The following is a 23,130-nucleotide window of genomic DNA, read 5'->3' as shown; positions in this document are numbered from 1 at the left end:
TTATATCTTTATTTAATCTGGGTTAATCGTTACAATATTAAGACCCCAAATAGAGCCAAGGCTCCTCATTGTACATTTTACAACAACACCTCACCCTGTGCCCGCTTCCCTGAGAAATACATTTTATGTAAAATGCTGATTAAATCTACACATAATTATATTCTCTGATGACTTGTTAACAAATAAACTGTGCAGTACATCCCTTTCATATTTCATATTATAAAAGAAAGGGAGAGAAAAAAAGAACACTCGTGCCCCAAGGGAAATGCATACTTGCATAAAAGCATGAATATAGTAACAGTAAATGGCAAGTATGCATTTCTGAAGAATTTCCATGCATACATTGTGAGATATAATTTGACTAGATGCCAAAAAAAGGAAGACTTAGGGTTCTAAACTCTGAGATGCACAGCTAGGTTAAGAATGACCCTGAGAGGTAGTTTTTTTCGCAGTACCTTTACAAAACCCAGGACCACATACTATACATTTGCACGTACAGTACTTTTGAGGAGCTGGTTGGCCTGGATGGAGTGCCTCAGCCCCACCAGTCTTCCCAAATTTAATCCACAACACCCCACCACACACAATCACGGTACAGAGATAATGATTGCCAGTTCGCTAGCCTCGTAACCATTGCATTTGGGTGGTATTCACATTTCTTTCAACTTGTCTCTTGAGGCCTGTTCCTCCCTCCTTTCCCACTTTCAGTTTTTTAGGCTTCTGATAAAAGTGGGTCTCTCACATCCCCCCTTGGGTTCACACCCTCCTCTCCCTTCGTCTGGTGCCCTTGGCCATAATTGTTTGTGGTAGGCACTTGATATAGGGTTGCTTTTGGCGGGCTTTGACCTTTTTCAGGTGGAAGCTCATTTCTGTGTTCAGACTTCCTTGTTTCATACCAGAATTTACATTAAAAAATAAAAAGGTAAGACATCCGCCAGTGGGCTTGTACTTTCAAGCTTACATGCCACTATGGGTTTCACAGAACCTTTGCTCTATTCCTCCAGCGGGTCTTCTGGGCTTCCCTTAAAGAGGATTTTGTCGAACTCACCACAATCACATCAGAGCTCCTCTGTTCCCCATCGCCATTAGTCCCACATCTCTCTGGACTTCATTACAGGCTTGATCCCATCTGACAACAACATGACGAGCTTCACCGTTGTTGACAAATTTAGCACTTCATGCCCCTGCCTAAGATATCTTTCGCCAAAATGAACTAGCCGTAGTTCACAGCTTCCCACTAACATAGTAACATACAGTAGTTCCTATTGGTACACTGCAAGGATCACTGTGGTCTCATTGGGTTGGTCAGTCCAGTGGTCGTCCAGGACACCCAAAGCGAGGTGCTTGGCTGAGCAGTTCAGGAGGTCGACTAAGATGGCAAGTACCAAGGTTTAAACAGGGCCACTCAGGCAGACTTCCATAAAGTGTCCCAATGGCAAAGCAGGATCCAAACAGGAACAGAACTGCGGGCGATGTACCACCAATGGGGCAAGAGGCAGCCGCTGCAGTTGAAGCACCACTAAGGAGGAGTGAGAGACAGACGCTGTTCGAGTACTGCCAAGGCAGACGCAGGAACGAGAGCAGGCATGGGAAGCAGCTGCTGTGGGGAAAACACCGCCGCTAGTTGTGAACCGCTGAAGCAGAAGCGAGAAGGATCGGCCGTAGTTTTAGCGATGCCGCCTGAAGCGCAGGATACGCAGGCCAGTTGAACGCTGGCGATAGAGTGAACGAGCAAGTCGCTGCTATGGGCCGGGCGGAGACAAAACAGGCACACATGGTGGACCGTGTGGGGCGGGTGCCGACGAGACAGGAGCACGTGGGAGACGCTGCGGGCTGGGTGCTTACCGGACAGGAGCATGTGTTAGACGCCACGGCCTGATGTCGCCACTGAAGCAAGAGCAAGGGAGCAGTTGCTGGTCAGAAGCCATGAAAATAGGAGCAAGTGATGGATGCCACGAGCCGGGCGTCGACAAAACCAAAACAAGAGGCAGATGCCACGGGCCAAGTGTTGACGAGACAAGAGCAGGAGATGGATGCAATGGGCTGGGCAAAAACAAGTCCAGAGCACGGGATGGTGGCGTGGGTTGACCAACGTTTTCCTCTGAGGCAGATTGAAAAAATAGTTCAACTTCGAGGTTAACTGCTACAAAAAGGTGTCCTGGTCCTCCCTAAGTTGGCGAAGGAGGGCAGCATGCAGTACTCAAATGGCTTCATTCTCTGGGCCAAAGTCCTATAAAGGGGTCCTGGGTGTGGTCTCACTACATTCTGAGTGATCAACTCATCTGTGACATTGCTGGCCTGATTTTCTTCCTCCTCTTTACCTGTGTGCTCGTCTTGTGGTTTTCTGCTACCACTACCACTGCTCCACTCTGCCAGTTAATTACTCCCAGCTTATTAGTCACTCTGCCCACCAGGTGCTGCAGATCTGCAGTCAAGCTATTATTAAACCCTCTCCTGCTTACTCACGGATTCTTTTTCACCTGCTTGTGCAACACACTAAACCACTCTTGCTTGTTATCTTCCATTGCCGATCTTGCGTCCCCGTGACTTTCTTGCCTAGTGGTTTGCTAGGTAACCACTTCAGCTTTCTGTCCCCAACCATGAATTCTGGCTTATCAGTTTCTGCTTTTGTTGACCAGCTCCTATGGCTGTTTGGTGTTTGCAATGACATGGCAGTATGCGTTTTCCCGTCGTGGACTCCTGAACATTGAGACTCTTGTCTTTCCTGGCCCCTGGACTCTTCCCAAGCCTGCAGACGCTTTAACTGAACTTTGAGTGAAACTGCATTGCTACTCACCTGCTGCATAGCTGCTCACCTGATTCTCTCTGGATGTGTTTAAGCTGATACTAAAATAATTACCATGTATTCATGTGAGGTATCCAGCAGCAGTCCTGATCAGTCCACCTATATTCTCTTGATTTCTCTTCAAATAAGTGCATACAGTTGCCCTGAAGCTTAAGAAGGCCAATAGGAAATCCATAAATATGCTTAATTGGGGGCTTATAATTCAAGGGAGAACTTGATTAAGTGAAAGTATTCATCATGACTACTTAAAGCAACAGTATGTGTTAATATGACCTCAATGCAACGGCTTTTTGATGTTTCTGGTGTCTTCTGACTTGTAAAGCCACGCTTGTATATTGGTGCCTGGACTTACGAAATTAATTTGTTCCGGAAGTCGTCTCGTAACATGACACTTTCGTAAGTAGAAACACATTTCACATGTAAATAGCCTAATCCTTTCCAAGCACCAACCCGCCGCCAAAAATAAGCAAAGTGTACATTATGTAAAAAATAATGCCAAATTATGTTCATTTACCTTCAATGTTAAATAAGCTCACAAACTGAACATGTACAATGTATTTCATTTATTTGATGATTTAAGATAATCATCCTTTGAAAAAGGAAGAGAAACATCCAGAGATATACAATATAAATCTAAGACTAAATACATTTTGTGGCAGCACAGAACATTTCACATTCCATTATGGGACCAAGGCCATACAACACCTGACTTTTTTTTCTTTCTTTTCCAAGTCAGCAACAAAGCAAAAGTGATCATTTGTTAGCTTTCATGAGGCTGGGTAAATAATTTTTCTGCCCCTCTCTAAGTCTCTCCAAATGTGTTGTTGCATGCACAGTACACAATAACTTAGGTCTCAGCAGTGTGTTTGCTTTCCTTTTTTTTCTCATCTTGTTGATAAAAAAGAAAATAATGGCCCTAGAGTAGGAGCCTTCATTCGTTGTTTTCATACTATAGATGTACAAATATTGTTAACTTTCTTCTGGAATGTGAGGATTCCTTAAAAGCACCTCACACGTACATGTATACATGAGGCCTTGTCTACACAGTAGAAAACAGGACCATCTCGGGGACTGCATCACCCCCACCCCTATTCATATTGATCTCAAAATAAATTGTAGCCAGACAGCAACAATCCAAGTACAATACATTCAGTTATTTTAAGATCGTCACAAGTTTAAAGTTGTACTCTTATGTATCTCTTAGTAGTCATATTTAATATATGTTCATGCACAAAGCTATGTTTGTTAGAGATGTGTTGGGGGTGGCGACGGTCATGAAAGAGAGCATTTCAGATTTATCAGTCAGAAATCGGAAGTGGTTGATTAGTCTAAGCCACAATCCAGTTCTACATGCAGCAGTCGAGCCAAAACACCCCAATAGCTGCTCGCCAACCTGCATGTGTACATGCCCCTGCACACTTGCAATATCATGAGGGGGTTACATTCAGATGGAAAGTAAGTATGACCATGGCTCATTATCCTCTACCTGAAGAACAATGGATCTGATACATTCAACACTAGCATGTGCTCATCAGCTGGCCTGTGTGGTCTGGCTGTGGAGTCCATTAAAATCCATTTGCATCAGCTGGAACTTCAGCATGGTCACATTTTGGAGAAAAAAAAATTAATATTTTTTGTCTTTTTTTGTATTAAATTGACTGACGTGTCATAGCCAGCATAACAATCACAAACTCAATGCTCATTTGATCTTTTTTTTCCCTTTAGGGTTTGCAGACGTTGTATACTGTATAGTATATACATTTTTCAATATACACAAAATTAACTTCTCCAGTGTATCATTGTTTGCAACAGGACAGAGTGGGAAATCAAATAAACACTTGAAAGACTAAGAGTACAATAGTATCCCAAGATATGATGGATGTGCAATTTGTAGGATATCCAACTGAAAAATAGCACACTGAAATGAGTAACAAACAAATGTATGAAGAATACTTGGGGGAAAACGAACTTCGAGCCAATGCTGGGTGGGTAACAATGCCTCCTGGACACCCCTTGGCAGTTTGATCACTTTGGGTATACTTGGGTACAGCGTTTGCTTGAGGAGCCATTAAAAGGTGAACTGGAAATAAAATGGCAGTGTTTTTCATTCTTGTGCTGTTTTGTCATTCCTCTTCGTGACCAAATGTGACACCAAGAATAGTTAAAAATCTGGAGCCTGAGAGTCATGATAGTCCTGAAGAAAAAACTGTCGGTAAAAGCTGACCACATTGGAAGATCATTACATGCATTTATAGTGCATAGGGTACCAATCAAACATATTGTTTAATGGATTTTTAGCAATTGACTGCATTTTTCTGATCACCTCTGTGGTATAACGTTTTCTTTTTTGGATTAGAATACTGTGCTTTCACGGTTTATTTAATTTAGATTTTTTTTGCAAATACTGTATTTAATCAATTGCTGGCATTTTGTTTCTGTTTTATGGGAAATGACTATCACAAGTCCCAGCTACAGTACATACTATAGAAAAGAATACAGATTAAAAGTCGGCAAATATAAAAAGATATTGGAGGAGACCTTGGTCCAGAACTTTCTCAGTCTTTCAGTCTGATGTTGATAGATGTAATGCATGTATAAAAGCACAGACAAAAGGAGGTAAACCAAGCCAAAATGAAATAAATAAAACAACAAACAAACAACCTGTCCAGTCAGACATAGTAGAGCCAGTAGATAAGATTAAAAAAGGAGAAAACTGAGGGGAAAATGATCCGTGACCAACGGTCGATGGCATTCACATCGGTCAGGTCAGGGATTTTGATTTTCAGCTGCGAGGACCGCCTTCTCAGTCGGCTGCGTTTCATCTGAGCGGAGCGGTCCAGGGAGTGACGACTGGCAGAACGTGGACCAATTCCGCCACTCTGCTTGCGATACTGAATATGTGTCGAGGCCGTGCTGTCCAACTGCACCATGGACTGCGAGTTCCTGATGTCTGCCAAGCTGGTGGTGATCTCTCCTCCTGCTACTTCATTATGGACTTCCAGGGTGGTCAGAAGGATGTTCCCATGTCCTGGTTCCGCCTGAGTGATGAAGCAATTACCGTTAAATAGATCCAAGAGAACTAGGTTTGAAGTATTTTTCAGAGAAGCTGATGCCATGAAATGTGTTATGTGATGTAATTTTCCTTGTGACTCATCATAATCTCAGAGCCAAAAGATTAATCGAGAGTCAACCAGGGAGTAGATCCAAGCAGGCATTTACAACAATTAGGACTGACATTGCAGGCTAGTTGTCTCACTAAAAGATAATCATTCAACAATTTCATTGACTACACAGCAGGTACAACACACTGCATCCCCATGATGTATGTTGGTGACAGGAACCACATTGGTAGCAATCCACGATGGCGTTCATGCAAATGGAGCAGCTGAGCAAGTCTAACAGTTTTACACTTTCTTTGTTTTTTTAAACCTCTGCTAAGCAGGCTATGATTCAGTCAGTGTGGGCTTGTTTTTTTTTTTTTTTCATTTTTTTAGCGCTTTCTACGTAAATTCCATCTGTGTACAGTATATACAATACATATACATGGTCCTCTAAACGTATCAGAACAGTGAGCCCAATTACTTTATTTCTGCTGCAGTCTGAACACGAGACAAGAGATCACCATTTATTTCCAGCTATTTAAAACTACAATGGGGACACGACTTAAATGATTTCATTATTTGAAAAAAAATGAAACACACAATGTTTAGCTGAGTAAAAGTAACAAGTTGCAATTATAGATCATTTGCTTGCAACTTCATCGATGTGCATCATCGTTCACATCACCAACAATAACTTTTGCAACTGGAGGATCTTTCAGTTTCACATGAGGGGGTCATTATCTTCTAAACACTTGGTAAATGTAAAACCATCCCTAACCAACTTTGTTGTTTAGGTAGTGTGGTTTTAAGTCATGATCTTTCTGCGTGATGAAGCATCCCCCAATCAGTTTTGTTGTGTCTATTTTTAAAGGTAAACATTCTGGGGAAATTGACTTTATTTTTTGTATGCAAGTAGTTGGCTCTCTACAAACAGCCAAGTACCTGTTGTTGTCTGCCGATTTCTGAAAATGCCTCTGTGAGCTATCCATTCGGCACTTTGATGGAACTGTCATACAATAGGGAGCAGTGGAAGAAGCACTGCCAATGTCAAGCCTCTGTGAAATAAAATATTTTCAATAGGCCACTTTCACTAACAGAACACGCAATTTTGTGCTTATGCGTGATTCCAACAATCAATGATTTATCATTTTATACATGCTTGATTTTGTTCATATTCTCCAAACAAATGTACAACCTCCTCAGAGCATGCATACACATATATAATGCAGGATCATGTTGAAAAAAAAAGAAAACTTCAAACATCTTTTACCCAAGATGCACAAAATATTGGAACTAATATTTTTAATGCTAATATTATAATATAAACTTTTCATCACTTGTTCCTTTGAAGTGCTTGTAGAGTGCAACCATTTATGTCGCCTGCTGCAAGTGTCTGCGTGGACACTGACGTTTTCACTCAACTCGCGGGAAATGCATTTCATAGTTTTTGTCAAGACTTCAGTATTCTTTTAATCCCCACTGTAATCAAGTTTATACATTTTTTCTGTGATTCTGCAGTATATGTGCAAATATGATGTAAATTGATCGATTCACGCATAATTGAGGCATGCTATGACTGGCATGGCTCATACTGTCTGTTGTTTCGAAAAAATTTCATGAATTTCATCCACTGCAAATGCCTCTTTGCTGTGCTTCTTTCATTGCTTACTATGCAGTGTTTGGTCCTACTTAACTGTTAAATTGTTTTTGCATTTTGTATCCTCGATGTAAGTTTTTCACTTGCCACATTCGCAAATTTAACTTTGGAATTCTTGAAAAATTATTAACATTATTGGGATGTATGTTGTTGGCTTCTGTGTTTATCAAGCCTTCCAATGAGACCAAGTTTTGGAATATTAAATCAAGATTATAAACATTAATTTCTGGATAAGGGATCTCTTTTGACTTCAACCTAGACACAGTGACTGAGATGGAATTTGGGGCGCAATTCACGCAGATTGGAGTTCGTGGGCATGAGCCTCATTTTAAATTAATTCTCATTCATTAACAATTGGTACAAATAAATTTTTCTGGTCAAGAATCTGACAGTGGTTTTGGGTATGCACAGAGACGGGACATTTCTTCGCATTTATTAGTGAATGAGGCCCATTGTCTTTAAGACAGGAGGACTCAAATGTTTTCCACACGCTGGGCTTCGCTTCCGCTAGTAGAAGCAAGCGGCACTTACCAACACTTTGCTTTGCCAGGTGTAAGAGGAGGCGATGATAAACGAACTTGCCATTGTGGGTTAGAGGGGGATAAGGGCTGCATCACAGCGTGAGACTGAATAAAAGCCATTTTCATCAAGGTAAGAAATATGCTGAAATATATTTAGAATTCTTAATCCTGGCAGTATTTTGATGAAATCATGTCACAGATGTTAAGAAACCCACATCCTCTTTAAATTGTTATAAAAAGTTTCTGGAGACTTCTGAGCTCATTTTGCTGCTACCATCACACGTTACATACATTAAATAAAAATTAATGGTTGGTCCCAGAAGAACCTATGCATGCACACGCCATGTATAACATTACCACCACTGAGTTTCCACAGATTATGCTCTGGGATCATGTTGTTTTCAAAGCTTGAGCCTTTCCCTCACATTGAGAAAGATTTTTTTTTTTTTTTGACTGATCCTATGCATCAGAGGTTTTGAGGCGTGTTCGTGTGGCAATTTAAAAAAAAAAAAAACTCCAGCTTTGTTTAATTCTTCTTTTTGTTATTGAGTGGTTTACATTTTCTGTTGTCGCCTCCACACATGTTCATTAAAAGTAAATTGTAATATCTTCATCTTGCCTTTTGGAGCCTGTTGCTTATATCACCAGTTGTCTTTCTTTACAGCAATCAGACGTTTTATTTCATTAATTGCTGCTGCTTTGCTTTATTTACCCATTTTCCCCCCTGCAACCAGCCAGTGTTTTTTTTCTTCTTAAAGACATTCAAAATGGCTGTAAGTTTGGCCGATGTAGGCCTCTGTTTCTTTAATGACTTTCATTTATTTCCCAACATCTCTCATCTTCACGATTGGCTTGTTTTTCCACCTATAGACAGCTCTCTGATTTAAAAAAAAAATAGGGAGAGGAACGTGTGTGGGGTGGGTGTGGGGTTTCAAATAAAAGATGTTACTTTCTAGGCTGTGTCTCAGATACAGATGTAAATGCCTATCAATAAAGGGTCAAGTTTTGTGATCTCTTGTGTCATGTTTAACTTTTGATTCGAGACCCAAAGTCAATCAACAGCAACAATAAAAGAATTGGCCTAACTGTTCCAAGACTGCTAGAGGACTGTAAAGTGGTAAATACTTTTACTACTGCTAATGATAAAAGACAAAATTCAAGTTGAGACCACTTGTGCATTTTAAAATATGTATGCATTTTAAAGTTGCATGAAACATTTTAATCTTACCCACATGCCCATGAACCTTTACCATTCTGTCATAAACACTTTATATATTCTTGTACACCTTTAAAACTCTTAAACCTACGGTAATGCATAGTAGTACAATAAACTACACTATTTCTATTCCTTGTAATATGTGTTTTTATTCATTTTATTTGTTACTTTTTTAAGGCTGGGAAGTGCTACTTTACCAGCCACCCCCCCCCCAAAAAAAAAAAAATACAGTTTATGCCAATTTATGTGTGATATGAACATGGAGAAAAATCACTAATGCATTGAATCTGTGATAAAGTGAGGAAACACTGGATTATATAACGCCAATATTCCCATGTAACATATTGAGTCTTATCACTGTCAGGGGTGACTGGTTTATTTTCTTTTTTTGTGTGTGTGAAAATGTTGGGTTTTAATCCAAACTATTATGATTTAAAATGGTGGTGGTAGCAAGCAATATTTCTGGTATAAAACTGTTGTCTTGAATCAGGAGTACTCCATTTAATGAAAAAAAAAAAAAACTTGTTACTTTCCTGGATTGAAACATGTATTACTACACTGAATATGGTTCTTTCAGGTAGAAAAATAAAATACAATGCAGCAGTCGAAATGAATGAGAGATTTTCATGCTGACCGGCATTGAATCCATGGATGAGGGTGGATGTGTTTTGTTTCGAGGAATGAAATAACAACAACAACAACAAAATCTTCATGTTGGCAACAGTGACGATCTAGACTGAAACAACTCACCGAGCGTGAGTGGTGGAGGCCTCTAATTTGATTGGACCGTTTTAGTGATGCAGCCCTACTACCTGCCTCCTGAGAAGACGACAAAGTTCAATACTGCTTTTTTTATATACTAAAGCCTAAGCCATACATAGTGAACAAAAATTAATTTTAAACGAATTGCAATGTCAAAGTTGATTTATCATTTGGATCCTGAGAGAGAGAAAAAAATGCCATTAATTTTTCTAAACTTATTATGTAGCTTGTCTGTCTTGCAGCATGTTTTCCTGGGTCAAAATGTGATTTTTCAGTTTTACATTCGATCTCTTATTCAGTGAATCTGTGAGTGAGCGAGCCAGTCAAACTTACCCTTGCAGCATCATACTTGGCTGCCCTCTCATTATTGGCTTTCTCCGCCTTCTCTGCCAGCTTTTTTTGCATTTGAGGGCCCCTCCCAAAGAAGATGTAGTTGACAAAGGCATACTCCAGAAGCGCAAGGAAGACCATGACAAAGCAGCCCATCAGGTACATGTCGATGGCCTTAACGTACGGGATCTTGGGCAACGTCTCTCTCAAGTGGGTGTTGATAGTAGTCATGGTCAGCACGGTGGTGATTCCTTTAGAGGAACACAAACATCACATCCATTGTTATAAAGTTAATAAAAACGAAAAAGATTTTTGCTCGTTTTGATTCCACTTTTTTTCTTCTCCTTTTGCCCAACTATCATGTATCAAGTATCTGGAAGGAGTCAAGTACTAACAATTAAAAACAAGCTATTTAAAGAAACCCTCTAATAATTCTTTCTCATTGTCTTAGTCTCTTAGAGCTTAATCTGCCGATTTCACTTTTGAATGCATCAAAGGTCTACATACACGTAAAGCATGATTTTTAGTATGTTTTAAATTTAAAAAAAAAAAAGGCAGCCGGAATGGACCCATTCATTTTTTCACCACACTTCATGATGTTGTCGTATATGGATTTTTACATCTCAGCCTTGAAAATCCTCTGAAGGTATTTGTGTTGGAGAAGAACCAGGAAGTGGCATTTTTTACAGTAGCAAGTCGAGTGTTTATATTGGTTTATACCTATTGTACCGGCGAAAAATTACTTGTTTTTTTTTCATTGTGTTTGCCGAAAAGCCAGCTTGTTGTATGGCTGGATTTTGTTCGAAGACTCGGGAGGATGGATCCGATCTTCACACACAAAACACCCGGTTTTCTGTGAAAAATGGATTGCACAGGTGCAAAGAACGAGAGCTTTGTGGGTTCTAAATGACAGGTAGGTATGTATTGAGCTATTAAAAAAAAATAATAGTGGGGGGGACTATTTGTCTCACAGTTAACATAATTACATATCACATATCACAGTTAGCATAAGTTAAGTGTGAATTTAGAATAAATCCCCTTGTCAAACAGGCAACATAACAAAGCACTTGTATTGCGTTTATGACAATTTAATCACACAGAACACAAAACAATAAAATAGAAGTACAAAGACAGTTAAGTAGCGTGTAACATGAGCTAACTAGCTAACTAGACGTAGAGTCACCAAACTCGAACAACTTCTCCAAAAGCAGCAATCATAAAAAGCTCTGTCCAAGTCCAACAACGTAATCCTCTCAAAATGTAACAAAAGATCTGCGTCATAATAACTTCATAAAATACGTAAGTCTAGAGTGCTAAATTTGTTGATGTGCACGGCTGAGGCGTTGTTGCTGCTCGCCGGCGGCAGCTGCGGCCTTGTTGTCGTTCGCCTCTGGCCGCAGCGTTGTTGTCATTGTCCTGCGGCTGCGGCGTCATCCTCGACGCAGAGGTGGATCGGCGGGGTGGTGGCTTGACCGCGTGCGGGGAGCAGAAAGGAGCTCCCCCCTCACCAGTGTCTGGGCACCCTTGAAGTTATTACTTCAAGGTCCACCAGAATACGCTGCATACTGTTATACATACTGTTGGGGAGTCTGTTGATATGGAGAAGTGATGCGCATATCATCTAAATATAGCCCGAAACGAAAAGATAATATGGCCCCGGTCACTTCACTCGATTGTGAGATGTTCTCTTCTTCGAAAAGAGTTTCCGTGTCAGAAGGCGTGTCGGAAAAATCTGAAAATCTCTGTTGTTCGTCTCCCATAGCAGGTGGCACAGCGTCTTCTTAATGCCGACATCTGTAAACGATGTTGCAGGCAATATGCCTGCCATTGGGATGTCGAGTGAGACTTCCACAACTTTGGAGAAGGATGACACGCACTCTGCTCATTTATTTTTTCGTATAGACATTGAAGTGAATAATATTATATGCAGTTTTCATAACAATATCTATTTTAAAATGTATATAGGGATGTTGGTAGATGTTTAAATTTTGTTGAAAGGACAAATTTGCGTTACCTATTGGCACTGGCGTTTGATAAACTACAAAGGACGAGTGGTTGATGTAGTATTATATATAATACTGCTAACGCCCCCAACCCCAGTCTGGTGGCCATCCAGCTGGAAAGGAACGTGAGAAGGCAGCGGCGCGATCCCCACCTCCTCCTGGACGTGAACATGAGAAGGCGGCACCGCCATCGCCAGCTCCTCCTGGATGGGAATGTGAGAAGGCGGCACCACCATCGCCACCTCCTCCTGGATGGGAACATGAGAAGGCGGCTGCGCCATCACCACCTCCTCCTGGAGGGGAACATGAGAGGGCTGTGGAGCCCTCGCCGCCGTCTGCTGGACAGGAATGTGAGGCGGCTCCAGAGCCCTCGCCGCCGTCTGCTGGACAGGAACGTGAGGCGGCTGCGGAGCCCTCGCCGCCGTCTGCTGGACAGGAACGTGAGGCGCCTGGGGAGTCCTCGCCACCTCCTGGACAGGAACGTGAGGCGGCTGCGGCGCCATCGCCACTCCCTGGGCGGAAGCGTGAGGCGGCTGTGGCGCCCTCGCCACCTCCTGGACGGGAACGTGAGATGGCACCCACAGGTGGCACAGCGCTAACTTGTTGCTGCCTTGGTGTTTACCTTGGCACTACTGCATAATTGGGAACAGCCTGGAGCAAGGGGGATGATAAGGTCCTCCCCCTCTTAGCTGGAGGAAAATAGTTCGCTTCATCTTTATCTGAATTCCCTCCATCCTCAGAACTCAAGCCCTCTGCACTACATTTCTAAATCCTGTTCTTTGGGAAAACACACGTTGTGGACGCTCTGGCAAGACCATCTTTGATAGCAAATTCCATCCTTCTCCTTTGACGATCGCCCGGAAGCCTGTCGCCACCACGATGTGAGTGTGACGCGATAGTGAATCTGCTGCCAGCCGTGACGTGGGCTCGGCTGGGGGAGGAGTCGATGGATGCTGTGACATGAGAATCGGTCAGCAGCGCATCTGTCAAAACTGTGACGTGAGCATGGCAAGGCGGTGGATCTGTTTCCACTGTCACGTGAATTGCAGTGAATTTGTTGATACAGCAACGTGGGAATTGCGCGGTGGTGGATCCGTTGCCACAGCAACGTGGGAATGGCGAGGTGGCGGGTCCGTTCCCACAGCGACGTGGGAAGGGCGAGGTGGCAGATCCTTTCCCACTGCAATGTGTGCTTGGCTTGGTAGTGGATCAGTTGCAACTGCCGCGTGAGCATAAGTCAGTAACGAGTCCGTTGAAACTGCAACGTGGGCGTGTCTTGGCAGCAGATCCATTGCGACAGCGACATGAGCCTTGCTTGGTAGCGGATCCGTAGCCACTGCAGCGTCAACCTGAGTCAGCAGTGAGTCAGTAGCAGTCGCGACGTCAGCGTAGCTCGGCTGGTTCTCTAATCCTTCCCAGACCTGGGCCGTGAGGACCGCCAGTTCGGCGCTCTGCCACTCTATCTCCACCCGCATTTAGCAGTACAACACCTCGTGATTTGGCGCCCCCTCCTTCCTCTGGGCTGGAAGCTTCGCCACCAGCTGCTGGTCTGCTGGTTTCCCCGCTCCCGGAGTGGGAGGACGAGGATGGTGTCTTTGTTTCCGCGCAGCTGGAGGAACAAGGGAGTGCCCGGCCTGGGCGTCTCCTCTGGCCGCCACGCGAAGGACCCAGGGAGATGGCCAAGCAGATTCCGACAAACGATTGGTGGACTCGGACCTACCGGGGGAAGACGCTTGGGAGTTGGAAATGCGGGGAGGTGAAGCGAACTGACTGGGATGAAAGATCGGGCAAAGAGATTCGTAGTCGAAATAATCCGGCAACCGGTTATATAAATCACGGTCCTCCTCGCAGTCCGAAAAATCAGAGTCCAAAAGAATGTGAGGTGCTGGAAGGGTCGGGACGTATTCAGAGCTTGCCGGCGGAGCGCGTGACACTGAAGTGGAGAACGTCATGGAGCCTACCCGGATCGGACAGGCTTGGTCCTCCGGCAGTCGGTCTACCTTGCGTCGGTCCCGGCGACGCCGGGTCTTTCCTGCTGGGTCCTGTTTTGGCCAAATTGTTCTGTCATGACCCATCGAAACGGAGGTAAGACCCAAATGCAGGAGTCGGGAAACGCAGATGTAATTCGGGAAAAACGTTTATTGTTCCACGGTTGGGGATCGGCCAGGAGAGCAGGTCAGCGGGCAGGTCGGTACACGAGAGATTGATCAAAGCAGGCAGGAGTATCAAAGGAGTCAGGCTTACGGGGTCGGTCAGAGAACAGGCGGAGGTCAGTACACACGGGTTGTTGATCAGAAATACGGGAGTACTGGAACGGGGCATGAATCGCAACGATCTGGTGCCGGACCAGTCCTCCCCATGGTCCTATATGCACCGGGGCCAATCAGCAAGCATGAGGCGCAGGTGTGCACCTCCCAATCGGCGTGGTCGCGAGGGCACCCGCCCAGCCAGGGCTGGACCAGCAGGACCATGACAATTTCACATAATTATTTCGATACAATAAAGCCAATACTACAGTGTTTCCCAAAAACTAGAAATAAGTTGGTCTGGTAAAAATCTGGCACCTTATTATTACCAGGGAACTTATTTAAATGCGCAAAATGTGTTTCATTTCACTTCTGCCTTGCCATGTAGTAAAATCTATGGATACATTAATGTTATTATTTTTTATTTATTTACTTAGCATTTTATTATAAAGGACAATTTGTCACAGGTTATTGTGCTTGTGTGCTGTAGTCTGGGAGATTATCCACTGTGTACACCATTCTATAACATTGGAACTACAGGCAATTTCATTGAATATGGCAGCATTAACACTTATTTGTATTATCAACACCTTTCTCATACCATCTGATGCCTTACCACCACCTGATTTCCACCTCCGGGCTGGTACACGAAAGGATTTTTAAATTCTTAAATCCTTCAAAATGTGTCTGTGATAGACTTCACACAAATATAAAAAAATCGTATTGTGCGAGATTTGTGCAATGATAACATCATCATAGAACACCACACATATAAACATCCCCAAGCTCAAAATCTCATGTGATCACACGTGATCTAACAAAACCAGAGAATAAGAAAGACTTCAATTATGTTTGCTGATTTTTGGCAGAGTTTTGTGAAAGGGTGTTGTTCTCAAAACATGACTTGCTTTGGAAAACACTTTGTGCAATTTTTTTAAATGAAAACAAAACAAAAAAATAACCATTGCAAGATTATTATTTTATTTTTTTTTTTACATTTTCAGTCTTTTCCCTTGCTTGAGTCAGAGTCCAACTTCATTCTGTTCCACGTCACAATTCGCGGTGCCATATTAAGAGTTTTCATCGTATCTATTGAAGACGTTTGTAATTTAAAATTGTTGTCCTTGACTTGATTCGGGCCTCCAATTGGGACAAATCCACTTTTAGCACACCTCAGACGGGAGGATTTTACAGGATAATCGTACAAGATTTAAGATTATCTGGCATTTGATGTGCTGGGTCGGGAAGAGGCAAAATTGGCATAAATACAGGCCGATTGTCTTTATGTGTGCATCAGGCCTGAAGATGCAATAATTTTTGACAGTGTGATCATAACGTCGTAAAGTTTTTGGACAGAAAATTATCATGTATGCGCGTTTTTCCATCATGTGTGTAATTATATTCATTGAATACGTGACACAGAAGTCACACAAGTGGTTCAAATATATGCACTACCTGATGCCACATGCAATACATATTCTACTTCATCACGAGTTACCTGGACAGCAGATTCACATTCTCTTACAGATGTCTTGGGTGTTACTATGGAAACAAGAACACTAAGAACATGTTTATTCAGGGTCTGCTTACCCTGCTAGTTTAATGGAGGATCCACACAGTTGCTTGTGTATTTGAGGGCATGAGGGTATAGACAAAAAAAAAAAATCAACTTGTGCATTTTTGCTCCTTTAAGGTCTCCTTTTAAAACCTTGGGTTATCATGTAGAAATAACTCATTAGAATAATCTCATGCTGCCGGCGTTGGCTAACCTTAAACATGAGAGATACAAAATGACAGGGTGCTTCAACACAACACGCACAATTGCAATTGTGTCTCCAAGTGAGTCATAAAATTATGGAATTACATTGTATTTCAAACTCTTGGATTTCTATAACACTCATCTTCTTCCATGACACGTAAACACGGTCAACACATCTGTAGCACTTGTGACAGACAAATGGAGCCTTTGAGCCATCGGGCCACTACAAGGATGCAATGCTTCGAAAGAGTGTTGTAAAACACGATAAAGAGACAGGGAACAGTCAGTGGGTTGGAACAAGGGTCAAATCAGGTCAATCTCGCGATCAATTTGATTTATCGATGCATTTACAAGGGCCATCGAGTATGCCTGCAAATCCTCTGCAAACCGCATCTCAGCCTCATGACTAGTTCTGTTATTTTTTTCTTACTTTTCTATTTTCTGCACTTTCTCTCAGCTTTGCCATTATGCTCTGCTCCTCCTGCTATTTTGTCCCCTACCCCAGCCCTGCCTTATCTTCTCCCCTCCGCGTTTGGACAATGTAATCAAGATGCCTTCCACAAACCCATGGGCCTTTTGCCTCCTTCATCACATTGTCAGAGTCTCTCAGGAGAAAAATTGCTTCATAATCTTTCTTTTGCATGTCATTTTCTGTCTCTCTTATTCAGTCGCATACTATTGTGTAACATCCAATTCTTGCTCTAATTCCACCAATCTCTTATGTTGCCACTCTCTCCATTCCCTCTTTATTTATCTTTTATCGCTTGTCTTTCCAGCCCATATCTTGCTATTAGTAAGTGGTGGCCCACAATGTACCGCTCTCCCATCAAACCTTTTTTTTACGTTACAGTATATGTCCCTCGAGTCTTTCTTCAACCATTAAAAGCTGGAAACAAAGCTACACTGCAATCAATTTTCATTTAATCAGGAACAACGGTGTGCCTTTAGCTAGCCACCTTTACCAATATCAAAAACAAAGAAAAGTATTTGACGTACGCAAAATGTGTCAAATTTCATTGGATGTTAATTGTGATACACCGGCAGCCTTGCAGACGTCTTTCAAAGTGCGTGTTCAACAGTACCATAGGGACGTCTTGAGGTGTTTGTCAAAGGTATGTGTGTCTAACATTACACTAAAAGTGGTGCTATTACCAATTGTAGCTAATGCCCACGGTTTAACACGATTATAAATCAGGGGCTTGCCTGCAACAAATGGATTTTAAAATGATTACAGCACCGGGTGGGTAGCATTCCAAACCCTCAGTTGTTCCAGAGACTCACATTCAAACAACTGAAGTGTTTATTCCAGCAGCAACCTCCACACCCAGTCCTTACTCTGCTCTTACCAGCAGGTATATGAATTTACACACACTAACATGCACCGACTCACAGAAGTAGCTACAGAAATCTAGTAAAAAGCAATGTGAACTTGTGAAAGATACCATCCAGATTTCCAGCTCCAGGAATCACTCACGCTTGCACATGTCCTCCTCCAAAGTAGGAAAAAAACAGGCGCGCACAGGCACTCAGTAACTAATGAGCAAGTAGTCCATGCATGGACGAAAACAAACACTAGGAGGCTAATTTGTGGTTGTAAAATAAATTGAAGTTTTCCTTTCCTGCCTGTTTCATGTGTCCATTCAGCCACGAGGCTATGTAAGAAAATGATGTCTGGAGCTAGGTAATGGATCAAATTATGCTCTCTAAACAGTAGTGTGATGTGCTAACCTCATTACTCTTCCGTGATCAAGCCATACAAAGATGATATGAAAAGCAAACTGGTGGAGCAAGATTAGTGTAATGTGCACTTGAAACAAGGAAAGAAGGATTGACGTGAAGAACAATTATGTAGTTCTTGAAATCTAAATGTTGGAATTTGCTGGTGTTTCTTCAGTCAAATACGCAGTGGTGGTTGTCGCATTTGTAATGTTTAACCTATCAAGAAGAAATTGGACAAACTTGGAGATGAATATTCCCATTGTGTGAGAAAACTTTGCAGGCTCTACAAAATCTGGTTACACGACTTCTGATCAAAGACACCAAAAGTTGAATGTCGGAAAAATGTGAACCACAAAAAACAACTGGTGAAGTAGAACTTTTTTGTGAGACTTTCATTTGTGTTTTTTGCAAGTTTAATCATCTTTCTTCACCATGGGCCCCAAGAAACATTAATGGGGCTAAGCTGCGTGCATGCGTACATACGTACATATTTAAACGTCTGCCTCCGTTCATCTGTGCCTCTGTTCCTCATGATGCCTTTTGCTTGTCACCCAACGTCAAAGGTAAATTAATATAATTTTTATTATTCTTTACATTCTGTACTTTGAATAGTTTTTTGGGCAGGGGGGAGCTTGGAATGGATTAGGCTATTTAAATGTAGAAAGCGTTTCTACTAAAGAAAAATTTGCGGTACGAAACGACTTCCAGAACTAATTCATTTCATAAGCAGAGGTATCGCTGTGTATACATACACTAGAATGACTTCCATATGCCACTTGTGACCTCCCTTGAAGATTTTTCAAACAACTCTTGTGGATCTATAGCCCTTTTGGGAAGATCTTATTTCTACAGATGTGTATTTGTGCTTCCCAACAGATTCTCTGGATGTACTTCACTGAATGCAACTGTGTGGCAACTTATTGTGTTTCTGCCTTCAACGACCAAAAAACAACTGACATTCAGTGAGGCTGACGCTTTGGGGCAATTTTCCTGCTTGGAAAATCAGCCTCGTCAACTAGTGAGTTGCTATTATTTTGACAGAATCTTGAAGGATGTTCAGAGGATCTGTGAAAGATCAATTTATGGAGGATCCAAGTTATTCTCGTAGTTAGGATCTGACAGCCCTCATGTATATTAATTTTCTTTTGGCCATTTTGTTCTGTGCCATGAACTGCAAACAAACAAACTGGATAGCCTTGGAAAAAATATATACTGGATATCCATCCATTTTCTGAGCCACTTATCCTCACAAGGGTCATGGGAGTGCTGGAGCCAATCCCAGCGGTCATCGGGCAGGAGGCAGGGTACACCCTGACCTGGTTGCCAGCCATTCGGAGGGCCCATGGAGACAGACAACAGTCGCACTCACAATCACACCGAGGAACAATTTTGAGTCCCCAATTAATGCATGTTTTTGGGATGTGGGAGAAAACCGGAGTGCCAGGAGAAAACCCATGCAGGTATGGGGAGAACATACAAACTCCACACAGGAGGGGCCAGGATTTGAACCCTGGTCCTCAGAACTGTGAGGCCAACGCTTCACAGCTGCACCATATATATATATATATATATATATATATATATATATATATATATATATTATATATATATATATATATATATATATATATATATATATATATAATATATATATATATATATATATATATATAAAGAAAGAGAGGGAGAGAGAGTGAATGACAGAGAGAAAGAGAGAGAGAGAGAGAGAGAGAGAGAGAGAGAGAGAGAGAGAGAGAGAGGTCTCTTGTTCACATAAGCTTAAACAATGAAAAACTTTTTTTTCTTTACTTGATTAGTCATGAGTGTTTGGGTCTTTTTTTCAGTTTTTATTCCATTCAGTCAGTCAATTTTTGGCCATTTGCGGTCCTATGGTGGCACAAGTCAGTGCAGTCTGTAGGCTGGTCTCAATGCAGAGGGTTGCGTCAGGAAGGGCATCCGGCGCAAAAACTGTGCGAAACAAATATGAACATTCGTCTAATGAATCTCATACTGGATCGGTCATGGCCCGGGTTAACAACGCCTGCCCCCAGCACCGCTAAACCTGCAGGGTGTCGGTGGAAATTCAGCTACTCTGGGTCGAAGACAAAGAAGAGGAGTAAACCGGATTCGTTATCCTCAAAAGAGGAATGCACAGAGCTGACAACTGAGTGTAGTGACTTTGAATGTTGGGACTATGACAGGAAAAGCTCAGGAGTTAGTTGACATGATGATTAGGAGAAAGGTTGATATACTGTGCATCCAAGAAAGCAGGTGGAAAGGTAGTAAGGCTAGATGTTTAGAAGCAGGGTTTAAATTATTCTACCATGGAGTAGATGGGAAGAGAAACGGAGTAGGGGTTATTTTAAAGGAAGAGCTGGCTAAGAATGTCTTGGAGGTGAAAAGAGTATCAGATCGAGTGATGAGACTGAAATTTGAAATTGAGGATGTTATGTATAATGTGATTAGCGGCTATGCCCCACAGGTAGGACGTGACCTAGAGTTGAAAGAGAAATTCTGGAAGGAACTAGATGAAGTAGTTCTGACCATCCCAGAAAGAGAGTGAGTTGTGATTGTTGCACATTGTAATGGACATGTTGTTGAAGGAAACAGGGGCAATGAAGAAGTGATGAGTAAGTATGGCAGCCAGGAAAGGAACTTTGAAGGACAGATGGTGGTGGACTTTGCAAAAAAGAAAAAAAGATGGAAATGGCTGTAGTGAACACTTATTTCCAGAAGAGGCAGGAACATAGAGTGACCTACAAGAGCGGCGGTAGAAGCACGCAGGTGGATTATGTTTTGTGCAGAAAATGTAATCTGAAAGAGGTTACTGACTATAAGGTAGTCGTAAGGGAGCTCAACAGCATAGGATGGTGGTGTGTAGGGTGACTCTGGTGGTGGGTAAGAAGAATCAGAAGACAAAGGTAGAGCAGAGAACCATGTGGTGGAAGCTGAGAAAGGAAGAATGCTGTGTGAACTTTTGGAAAGTAGTGAGACAGGCTCTTGATGGAAAGGAGAAGCTCCTGAAAGACTGGATTACTGCATCCAAGGTGATCAGAGAGGCTGGCAAGAGAGTACTTGGTGTGTCTTCTGGTAGGAAAGGTGAAAAGGAGACCTGGTGGTGGAACCCCAAATTACAGGAAGCCATACAAGGAAAGAAATTAGTGAAGAAGAAGTGGCACAGTGAGAGGACTGAGGAGAGGCGAAAGGAATACATTGAGATGTGACGTAGGCCAAAGGTAGAGGTGGCGAAAGCTAAACAAGAGGCATATGACGACATGTACACCAGGTTGGACTCAAAAGAAGGAAGAAAGGAGCTCTACAGGTTGGCAAGACAGAGGGATAGAGATGGGAAGGATGTGTAGCAGGTAAGGGTGATTAAGGATAGAGATGGAAATGCGTTGACTGGTGCCGGTAGTATGCTAAATAGATGGAAAGAATACTTTAACAAGTTGATGAATGAAGAAAATTAGTGAGAAGGAAGAGTGGAAGAGGCAAGTGTGAAGGACCAGGAAGTGGTAATGATCACCAAGGGGGAATTTCAAAAGGCACTACAAAGGATGAAAAATACAAAGGCAGTTGGTCCTGATGACATACCGGTGGAGGTATGGAAGCAATTTGGAGAGGTGGCTGTGGAGTTTTTGACCAATTTATTCAACAGAATACTAACAGGCGAAAAGATGCCTAAAGAATGGAGGAAAAGTGTGCTGGTTCCAATTTTTAAGAATAAAGGGGACTTGCAGAGCTGTGGCAACTATAGAGGAATAAAGATGATGAGCCACAAAATTAAGCTATGGGAAAGAGTAGTGGAGGGTAGACTCAGGTCAGAAGTCAGTATCTGCGCGCAACAGTATGGTTTCATGCCGAGAAAGAGTACCACAGGTGCATTATTTGCCTTGAGGATGCTAATTGAAAAGTACAGAGAAGGTCAGAAGGAGCTACATTGTGTCTTTGTGGATCTAGAGAAACCCTATGAAAGAGTACCAAGAGAGGGACTCTGGTACTGCAGGCGTAAGACTGGTGTGGTGGAGAAATATGTCGGTATACTACAGGAAATGTATGAAGGCAGCAAAACAATGGTGAGGTGTGCCGTAGATGTGACAGAAGAATTTAAGGTGGAGGTGGGACTGCATCAGCGATCAGCTCTGAGCCCCTTCCTGTTTGCTGTGGTAATGGATAGGCTGACAGATGAGGTTAGACTGGAATCTCCTTGGACCATGATGTTCGCAGACGATATTGTGATATGCAGTGAAAGCAAGGAGCAGGTGGAGGAACAATTAGAAAGATGGAGAGATGCACTTGAAAGGAGAGGAATGAAGATAAGCCGAAGTGAAACAGAATATATGTGTGTGAATGAGAGGGGCGGAGGGGAAAGAGTGAGGCTACAAGGAGAAGAGATAGCCAGGGTGAACGACTTCAAATATTTAGGGTCAACAATCCCGAGCAATGGTGAGTGTGGTAAGCAAGTGAAGAAACGGGTCCAAGTGGGGTGGAACAGTTGCGGAAGGTGTCTGGTGTGTTATGTGACAGAAGAGTCTCTCCTAGGCTGAAGGGCAAAGTTTAGGTTTAGTTATAAAACATTGGTGGGGCCGGCCATGATGCACGGATTAGAGACGGTTGCATGGAAGAAAAAACAGGAAGCAGAACTGGATGTGGCAGAAATTAATTATTGAGGTTCTCGCTCGGAATGAGGAGGATGGATAGGATTAGAAATGAGCTCATTAGAGGGACAGCCCAATTTGGATGTTTTGTAGACAAGGTTAGAGAGAGAAGACTTCGATGGTTTGGATATGTCCATAGGCGAGAGTGTGAGTATATTGGTAGAAGGATGCTGAGGATGGAGTTGCCAGGCAAAAGAGCAAGACGAAGACCAAAGAGAAGGTTGATGGATGTTGTGAGGGAAGACATGAGGGCAGTTGGGGTTTGAGAGGAAGATGGAGGAGTTAGGCTAAGATGGAAAAAAATGACACGCTGTGGCGACCCCTAACAGGACAAGCCAAAAGGAAAAAAAGA

The 23,130-nt window shown here is 42.5% G+C and overlaps 1 protein-coding gene across 3 annotated transcripts in view; it reads right to left on the bottom strand.

The window, feature by feature from the left end:
• Positions 1–244: 244 nt before the first annotated feature.
• Positions 245–23,130, bottom strand: part of LOC133491519 (gamma-aminobutyric acid receptor subunit beta-3-like) — a 53,569-nt gene continuing 30,683 nt past the window's right edge. Inside the window, exons 6-7 of one of the 3 annotated variants that reach the window (XM_061802779.1) lie at positions 10,384–10,644; positions 245–5,834 (exon numbers count right to left, since the gene is read on the bottom strand). In XM_061802779.1, the coding sequence (XP_061658763.1) occupies positions 5,476–5,834; positions 10,384–10,644 (620 nt within the window). In that variant the 3' untranslated portion in view covers positions 245–5,475. Of the gene's footprint in view, positions 5,845–10,383; positions 10,645–23,130 lie in introns of all 3 variants that reach the window. The other 2 variants (XM_061802789.1, XM_061802770.1) reach the window with 2 other exon arrangements.

This window comes from Syngnathoides biaculeatus, chromosome 2 (genome assembly GCF_019802595.1).
Source record: "Syngnathoides biaculeatus isolate LvHL_M chromosome 2, ASM1980259v1, whole genome shotgun sequence".
Lineage (NCBI taxonomy): Eukaryota > Metazoa > Chordata > Actinopteri > Syngnathiformes > Syngnathidae > Syngnathoides > Syngnathoides biaculeatus.
Note: the sequence above shows the minus strand (reverse complement) of the source record. Positions and strands in the feature narration are given on the sequence as shown.